The following is a 9,846-nucleotide window of genomic DNA, read 5'->3' on the forward strand; positions in this document are numbered from 1 at the left end:
ATTGTTCAAGACCTGGGCTCTATGGCATTGTTTAAGACCTGGGCTCTGACATTGTTCAAGACCTGGGCTCTATGGCATTGCTCAAGACCTGAGCTCTATGGCATTGTTCAAGACCTGGGCTCTATGGCATTGTTTAAGACCTGAGCTCTATGGCATTGTTCAAGACCTGGGCTCTATGGCATTGCTCAAGACCTGAGCTCTATGGCATTGTTCAAGACCTGGGCTCTATGGCATTGTTTAAGACCTGAGCTCTATGGCATTGTTCAAGACCTGGGCTCTATGGCATTGTTCAAGACTTGGGCTCTATGGCATTGTTTAAGACCTGGGCTCTGACATTGTTCAAGACCTGGGCTCTATGGCATTGCTCAAGACCTGAGCTCTATGGCATTGCTTAAGACCTGGGCTGGCATTGCTCAAGGAAACCTTTGAAGTAGCTTTATTTGGAGGATCCAAATTCCACCATCTTCCTAACGTCACATGCTTATTGACTTAACTACCTTTATTTAGCCGAGCTATGGTGCCCAAAACGTCATACACATCATAATGTTATCATATCACTGATATGTTAATGTTTGACATCTTTTGATATTGAGTGACCAGAATTCAGCATCTTACATTAGAGCTGATGTCAACCCAGTGTTTGTTCTTGAATTGATGTCTGGTGCCTGAACTGGCCAAGAACGTCTTTGAAATCTTGGAAAGCAATTGCTCAGCATCTGATGCAAAAAACTGTCCTTTAATGTGAAGTAGGCCACCCTGCTCTCAGTGGTATGTTTGAGGAAACATATGCTACAAAATCCAACTCAACATTCAGATTTCTGCTTAAATTTATTACAAATGCAATCCACAATGTTTCCATAATCACTTCACAAGTAATAACAAGCCACTTATATGCTATGTGTAAAAGATTACAGGTGTCTGCTGTTTCCATCAACCATTTCTAAATATTATAAACATTATGTTCATATAAACTGCCTCCCTGCTGAAACTGACTGTCCAATGAGTGCCACAGGGGGTGACGCAGCACAGACATGACGACAGGAAATTCCCACTGCTCTGCATGTCTGTGTGATGAATGGTCTCCATTAGAATAATGCACAATAAAGCAGGCCGTTTCGAGAGTCTGTAAGGAATGGTCACTCCTCCTCCAAAGAGTCAAACAATAGAGTAAGAGAACAAACAGATGAAGGAGAAAGCACAGTGTCGGCATTCTGGGCATAGGTCAGTCGGCCACAGCGTTGTTTCCATGGTTTCTGAGCATGCCTTTAGCATGTTTCCTCACTCACTGGCCACTTTAATGGAAACACCCTACCTTCTACTTCCACTCACCGGCTAATTTATTGGAAACACCCTACTTCTTGCTTCCACTTACTGGCCACTTTATTAGAAACCCCTACCTTGTGCTTTCATGCACTGGCCACTTTATTAGAAACCCCTACCTTGTGCTTCCACTTACTGGCCACTTAATTAGAAACCTCTTACTTGTGCTTTCACACACTGGCCACTTTATTAGAAACCCCTACCTTGTGCTTTCATGCACTGGCCACTTTATTAGAAACCCCTACCTTGTTCTTCCACTCACTGGCCACTTAATTAGAAACCTCTTACTTGTGCTTTCACACACTGGCCACTTTATTAGAAACCTCTACCTTGTGCTTTCACGCACTGGCCACTTTATTAGAAACCCCTACCTTGTGCTTCCACTTACTGCCCACTTTATTAGAAACCTCTACCTTGTGCTTTCACGCACTGGCCACTTTATTAGAAACCCCTACCTTGTGCTTCCACTTACTGCCCACTTTATTAGAAACCTCTACCTTGTGCTTTCATGTACTGGCCACTTTATTAGAAACCCCTACCTTCTGCTTTTACTCACTGGCCACTTTTTGAGAGTGTAGGATGCATCACTGAGAGTACCACCTACCATACAGATCACTAAATATGTCAGGAATGTTCTCTCCAAGTACTGATTCTGATGTGGAACTCATAGCACAGGTGGACACAGAGAACAGATACGACACTGAAGATCTGTTAAGGCATTTGTGATTCATTGAAGTACATAGAAACAAATATACACAATACAGTACAGGTTAAAGTACCTGGATGTTCCAAGATTCAGTTCCATGTTAGTGCCAGTATCTCACTAATACATCACTACTGTATATTTACAATATGTAGAAATATGCATTTACAAACATGTCCAAGTGTATCAGGCACAGCAATTTGTATTGCTGGAGTTCTCACACACAAAGGGGTCATTGCTAGGCTGAGAGTGGGACCACCACCCAGAAGTATCCGGACAGAAGCAGCTCTGTGGTTGGAAAGATGGCTAGTACAAACACTGCATAAACAGAATAGGTGGGATTACTGATAAAGTGGCCAGCAAGGTGGTGCTGCAAAGTGAGGGGTTTCTAATAAAGTGGCCAACTAGTGAAACTACAAGTAAAGGGTTTCCAATAAGGTGACCAGCAAAGTGGAGCTACATGCTAGGGGTTTCTGATAAAGTGGCCAACTAGTGAAATTACAAGTGAAGGGTTTCCAATAAGGTGACCAGCAAAGTGGAGCTACACGCTAGAGGTGTCTGATAAAGTGGTCAGAAGGTGGAGCTACAAGCCAGGGGTTTCTGATAAAGTGGCCAGCAAAATGGAGCTACAGATGAGGGATTTATGATAAAGTGGCCAGAAGATGGAGCTAGAAGAAGGGGGGTTCTGATAAAGTGGCCAGAAGGTGGAGCTACAGGCAAGGGGTTTCTGATAAAGTGGCCATCAAGATGGAACTATAAGAGAGGGGTTTCCAATAAGGTAGCCAGCAAGGTGACGCTACAAGGTAAGGGTGCTTCTGATAAAGTGGCCAGGGGGTGTAAATAGACACAATGCATGGTCCTGGGTGTCTCAGGACAAGGCCTAATAAACAAAACACCATGGCAGTCAGTCATTCACAGCACATGGTACAGATATATGCTGTGGATGTGGAGACGTACACAGTTAGGGAACTGACAAAAGACACATAGATATTGGAATAGTCACAAAACCAGCTGCAGTTCTACAGAGCTGATCTCAGATCTGCTGTTGGTGAGACTTGCTGCTGGTGTTTCAGTCAGAGGTACTTCAGTTTCAGCAACTATATCAAGAAAACAAGTCTTATACGTTAAAGAAACAGATCAGTGAATCCATACTCCTCCAATTTCCCCACCATTATGCCGTCATTTAAGTGCTTCTTTAGTTTAACACTGGAGATACGAGGCTAATGTAGCTAACAAGTAATGACTACTACCTCACCAATTAGCATGGTCCTAACTGCATGCCTACTATACATCATGGCACGAAGTCAGGGTGGCATCATTTCACATCAAACCCCCAATGTGTTCATCCCAAACACTGAATTATGCAGAGAGTCTTGCCCTATCTTGAAAATTGCCCTAATAGACTTACTTACATAGTTTCTGACACTGAATGTTATCAGAACACGGGCTGAAGACTCACATATTGCACTCAGGTTTAAGGGAAAGGAGTACAGGGTACTCATTACACACATTCGCCACATACCTCTTGCGCAAATCTAAAGAAGCTTTAGCATCTTGGCTAATCGACTAGACACTGATCAGCCATTACATTAAAACCACGGAAGGTGAAGCGAATAACATTGATGATCCGGTTTGGTTGGATCTACATATTAGGCAGCAAGTGAACAATCAGTTCCTAAAGTTGATGTATTGAAACAGAAAAAATTGACCAATGTAACTTTGACAAGAACCAAATTGTGACGGCTAGACAACTGGGTCAGAACATCTCTAAGGCAGATCTTGTGTGATGTTCCCAATATGCAGTGCTTAGTACAACCGGTGAACCGGAGATAGGATCATGGGCTGCCATGGCTAAATGGTGTTCATGGCCCTAATTCACAAATAACAACTTTTAAAGCCTGAATATGCCACAGGACACCTTAAGAAGTTTTGTGGAGTCCATGCTTCGATTGGGGACCTACACAATATTAGGAAGGTGGTTTTAATGTTTTGACTGATCTGTGTATTTTGGGTAAGGTGGGTCCCACTGAACTCTCGCTTCAATCAGTGATCCATTCTGGATGTTCTGGGCTGCTCAACACGGAGTCCCGATGGCCATCTCCGCAGAGCCATCCTTAATCTTATCAAAGAAGACGTTGGCTGGAGTTGTGCCAGAAACGATCTGCAGCTTCTCTTCATTCACCGAAGCCGGAGAAGACAGAGAGGAGGACATGGCAGTCGCTGTAGTGGACGAAGATGTTGATGATGACGACGATGAAGCTCGGTCCGGCAGACACTCTTCGCAGCAGCAGCAACAGCAGTCAATGAAGCTCCGGCCAAGCGAGCGGCTAGCGCACAGAATTAGCATGGGCGTGGCTGCGGCTCGCACAAACATCAGAAACTGACCAATCAGAGCCAAGAGGGCTAGCGTGTTCTTACTGACATGCAGGCTAGCGTATGTCAGGCCTATGGTCCAGGCATGCTCAGGCAGGCCGCACAAGCCATAAACAGCTGTTAGCATGGTCAGCATGCGGCTCAACTGGTCCTCCAGGCCTCGTTTCTTCTTCTTCTTCAGGGAGGAAGAAGAGGATGAGGAAGATGAAGATGATGAAAGGCGGGTCTGTCGCGTGTTTTCCTCCACCATGTGGTTGGTGAGCAGCCGACAAGCCAGAGAGAACAGCAGAGGCAGGCAAAAGAAGCAGCCGAAGGTCCACCACATGCGAGCCTCGTGGTAGGTCAGAACCAGGGAATACACTGCCTCAGGAAGCTCCGCAGATGGCCGTCTGGAGCAGGAGTCCACTGGTAGGCCGGAAACAGATGAAACCTCGGTGTCCAGCTGCCAGAGCAGCAGCTCCGGAGTGGCCAGCAGCAGGGAACCGAACCAGACCACGGAAAGCTTTGCCACAATGGAACCACATGACTCCACCTGCTGCTGCGGAGGCCTGGAGGGGGCGCCAGTCAGCCTGTGGAAACGGTCAATGCTCAGAGCACACAGGCTGAAGGTGAACACGCCCAGAGAGGTCACCTGAGAGAATAGGAGGGAAAATGAGACTATTAGTTTCCGCTACCTTGTGTTGCGCCCACTGTGGACACAGATGTGCAAATTCTTAATGCCAAGTGTGGACTAAAGAGGTATAAACCCCCAGCATTGAGCTCTGGAATGATGGTGCTCCATCTAATACTACTTATTGAACATCCTGAACTTACTCTGGTTTAAACGCTGAATGCAATAAAATTCTCACAGCAGTGCTCCACAATCTAGTAGAAAGTGTTCCCCAGACTGCAGAGACAGTCACTCCAACAAAAGCAGAAGGATTTCTTGTGTTAATACCCCTGGTTTCAGATAAAGCAATGAACGAGCAGGTGTCCCAATACTTTTGTCCATATTGTATAATAGCCAGACATAAATGTATAAATACTTTTATTTAAATTATTAATAATTTATTTCGTGACACACCTTTAATTAAAATTTTTTCAATTGTCTATTAAATGTGCCTATTAAATTGCCTATTAAAACTCATACTGTGTACAAAATATACACAATTACTCAATTATTAAAACAATGTTCTTTAAGGGGTCTTTACTGAAGGAAGAGGTTATATAAGAACCATGACAAAGCTCAAAGAACCAGTAGAACTCCTGCATTCTTAAGAATAGGGTTCTTTAGTAAAAGCAGTGGTTCTATACAGAACTATAAAAACCATATAAGAACCATTTGGGTGGCTACAACCTTAAAAACAGGATTCTTTAAAGGTACTTGAGTATAGACAGCAGTTCTATATAGAACCATGATTCCTCAAAAAAAACATCTGACCACTTGTTCTTCTTGTGGACAAAATACTTCTTTGGCTTGTAGAAATTCTTTGAACCTGTTTTGGTGATATATAGAACCATTTTTAAAGGTTCCACGAAGAACCATCTGCAAAAGGTTCCCCACCAATGCAAAAAAAACCAACAACTTTAAACCAGATAACAGTTATTTCAAACCCAGTAGTCATTTATATTCAATAGTTATTAGTCAGTTGCTATTTATATTCAGTAGTTATTTATATTCAGTAATTATTAGTCAGTTGCTATTTATATTCAGTAGTTATTAGTCAGTAGTTATTTATATTCAGTAATTATTAGTCAGTTGCTATTTATATTCAGTAGTTATTAGTCAGTAGTTATTTATATTCAGTAATAATTAGTCAGTAGTTATTTATGGTGGGTATACGTTATGGTAGGTATAAGTTTCAATTACTTGTTAGCTACATTAGCCTTGTAGCTGCAGTGTGAAACTAAAAGACAACACATTTGGGTTAAGGGGGGAATATGGGGCCCAAAATATTACTTTATAGGTGCATCAGGAACACAGAAGAATCCCAAATGAAGCCCTAAACAAACACAGACTGTCGGTTCAGACCGTTTGACCTAAATCTCCATTTAACTCACTAATGACCTCAATTAGTTCTGCTCAGCTATTCAGGCTCGTAGGAGCACAGATTTGCATCTGAATGCTTTGGTTTAAAATGGAAAACTGGAATAATGCAGTGCAGTTCCAGACACAACAAACTGCCTGTTTACCACTTTACAGATTCAGCAGTAACCACTTGTCTGTTACTGCAGTCTTTGCTAAAGAGCAGCTCATTGTTTTTGCTTTCTGCAGCTTAGTTGTTTTATAAAAATAAAAATCTGTATCATGAATACCAAATCCAAATCTGTATGATGAATACCCAATCAGGATCAGTATCAAGAATATTAAATTGTATTCAGCTTTTTGAATACCAAATCGGAATTAGTATCAGGAATACCAAATTAGAATCAGTACAGAGAATTCCAAATCGGAATCAGTATCAGCAATACCAAATTAGATTCAGTACAGAGAAAACCAAATCGGAATCAGTATCAGGAATACCAAATTAGATTCAGTACAGAGAATTCCAAATCGGAATCAGTATCAGGAATACCAAATTAGATTCAGTACAGAGAAAACCAAATCGGAATCAGTATCAGGAATACCAAATTAGATTCAGTACAGAGAATTCCAAATCGGAATCAGTATCAGGAATACCAAACTAGATTCAGTACAGAGAAAACCAAATCGGAATCAGTATCAGGAATACCAAATTAGATTCAGTACAGAGAATTCCAAATCGGAATCAGTATCAGGAATACCAAATTAGATTCAGTACAGAGAATTCCAAATCGGAATCAGTATCAGGAATACCAAACTAGATTCAGTACAGAGAATTCCAAATCGGAATCAGTATCAGGAATACCAAACTAGATTCAGTACAGAGAATTCCAAATCGGAATCAGTATCAGGAATATCAAATCAGAATCTGTATGGAGAATACCAAATCAGTATTAGGAATATCAAATCAGTATTAGGAAAACCAAATCAGAATCTGTATTAGGAATACTGAATCAGAATCTGTATTAGGAATATCAAATCAGTATCAGGAATACTAAATCAGACTCTGTATTAGGAATACTGATTCAGAATCTGTATTAGGAATACTGAATCAGAATCTGTATTAGGAATATCAAATCAGTATTAGGAATACTGAATCAGAATTTGTATTAGGAATACTGAATCAGAATCTGTATTAGGAATAGTAAATCAGTATCAGGAATACTAAATCAGACTCTGTATTAGGAATACTGAATCAGTATCAGAAATTCCAAATCAGAATCAGCATCATAAATAGAGAAATTGTAAAAATGGAACTCAGTATCCAACAATACCAGAAAGAGAAGACGTTTGATTGATACGCCTCCACTAACTGACCTCCATGTACGGAACGAGTCGGCAGGACAGGTCCCCCATCAGCCTCCTTTTGGTCAGTTCATTGAAGATTACCACAGGAAGGCAGAAGAAGAGCACTATGAAGTCCCAGAATGCCATGCTGGCCAGGACACAGTTCCAGGTGTTCTTCAGGTAGTAGTTGTGCCAGACGATGCACATGACGGCCAGGTTCCCCACCACTCCCACCGCAAAGACCACCAGAGACAGCAGCATGACAGCGTAGGCGCTGTACGAATCATCCGTCACAGGGTACAGCGGGTTGTGGACAAGGAGCGACCCGTTGAAGACTCTTGGAGTTGTGAAGTAACCTTCCGGGTCAAAGGGTCTTGAGTGCCTGCAGTCAGTTACACACATTTCAGTAGAACCGTTTTAGAACCCTAACAACTCTAAGAACTGTGTTGATGCCTACACCCTTTTACACACTCTTCCAGGGTTCCTTAGTAGAGGCGATGGGTCTATACAGAACTATGACAACACACAGAACATGGGTTCATCAGCAGATGAACAGCAGATCTGTACTGACCCAAGACAACACATCATTCCATTTGGATCACTACACTCATAAGAACGGGGTTTCTTAATTAAAGAACCATTTGAATGCTAGCGAGGTTATTTGCCTCATTAAATGGTTCTCTGCGTTGATTGCCTTATTTGCCTTATTAAATGGTTCTCTATAAAAGGTTTTCACCAATCTGAAGAACCATTTAACCAGGAAATAAACCATTTACCCTATAAGCCAGCATGGTTCTATATAGTCCTGAAAAAGCGTTCTTTAACCCTTTGGGCAAAAAAACATTTGAGTATCCAGTGGTTCTAAAATTATCATGACCCAATATATAACCACTGCCTTTACTAAAGAACCCTCAAAGAACCCTCTTTGAAAAATGTTAAACATCACCTCTGGTTATGAAGCACTTGATGCTCCTTTTGCTTCAGTTTCCGATCCTTAGAACCTCTGGGAACTCTTTTGTGCTGCTTCTCGAGTTGTGAAACCAAAGAACCCTCCATTTCCACATCTTCAGTTCTGCTGGATCTTAGCGCTGAGGCCGGGCTGTGGATGGACGGTGCAGAAAGAGGACCATGTAATGGAGCTTCTACCCAGAGAGACGTTTCCTTTGCTGCTGTTTGACCCATCTCTAAAGTTCCTGTAAGAACCATGACCATGCAAACCAAAGGAACCATCTTCCTTCAGAAGGCTCTGGAGTTAGTAGAAGTGCAGTGAGGAGATAGTGAGGAGATGGTGGAGGGATGAAGCTGAAGGAGAGACAGTGAGAGCATTTCAGTCGCAGCTGCTCTCAGCTCTGGATGGCGGGGGGTTCTGAGCAGCTCTCTACTGACCCTCATTCTCCCACACTGCTGGACCACAGTGAAAAGAGAGGAAAATAGCGCCACCTGGAGAAACACAAAGAGTTTCACATCTTCCAGAACAGAGAACTTGTGATTAAACAAGAAATTTAAAACAGAAGGAAGATAAAATAAACAGATACTTTTATCTTTACTACTTTGATACACAAAGAGGACAGTTTGCCTTTCTCTAAACAACTTCAAATAAGATGATCTTAAGAAAAATTAGATGAAACTATATCCTGAATAATTCATAGTTAATACTGTATAATTCACAGTAGCTACTACATAGCCCATAATGGATCAATAATTCATAGTGGATGCTGGTAATTTGTAATAGACATTAAATCATTTATAGTGGATAGTGAAAAATTATATTATGTATCTGTATTCACAAATAGTTCATAGCTGATATTGAATAATTCGTAGTGGATGGTAAAGAATTAAAAGCAGACCCTGAATAATGTGTAATAATTCATAATGATAATGAAAATGTTATTATAGATACTAAATCGTTCATAGTGGATAATGAAACATTTATAATAGATACTAAATACTTCATAATAGACACTGAATAATTCATAGTAAATACTGAATAGTTCATAATGGATACTGAATAATGCACAGTGAATACTGAATAGTTCATAATGGATAATAAAACATTTATAATAGATATTGAATAGTTCATAGTGGATACTGAATAATTCAT

The 9,846-nt window shown here is 41.3% G+C and overlaps 1 protein-coding gene across 1 annotated transcript; it reads right to left on the reverse strand.

Moving 5' to 3' along the window:
- Window positions 1-844: 844 nt before the first annotated feature.
- On the reverse strand, window positions 845-9,080 carry gpr37l1a (G protein-coupled receptor 37 like 1a). The gene is made up of 3 exons (XM_072665841.1): window positions 8,692-9,080; window positions 7,776-8,127; window positions 845-5,027 (listed from the first exon to the last, which is right to left on the reverse strand). The coding sequence occupies exons 1-3, from the start codon at window positions 8,973-8,975 to the stop codon at window positions 4,098-4,100; spliced, it is 1,566 nt and encodes a 521-aa protein (XP_072521942.1). The 5' UTR covers window positions 8,976-9,080; the 3' UTR covers window positions 845-4,097.
- Between the last annotated feature and the right edge of the window lie 766 nt (window positions 9,081-9,846).

This window comes from Salminus brasiliensis, chromosome 21 (assembly GCF_030463535.1).
Source record: "Salminus brasiliensis chromosome 21, fSalBra1.hap2, whole genome shotgun sequence".
In the NCBI taxonomy this organism is placed as follows: domain Eukaryota; kingdom Metazoa; phylum Chordata; class Actinopteri; order Characiformes; family Bryconidae; genus Salminus; species Salminus brasiliensis.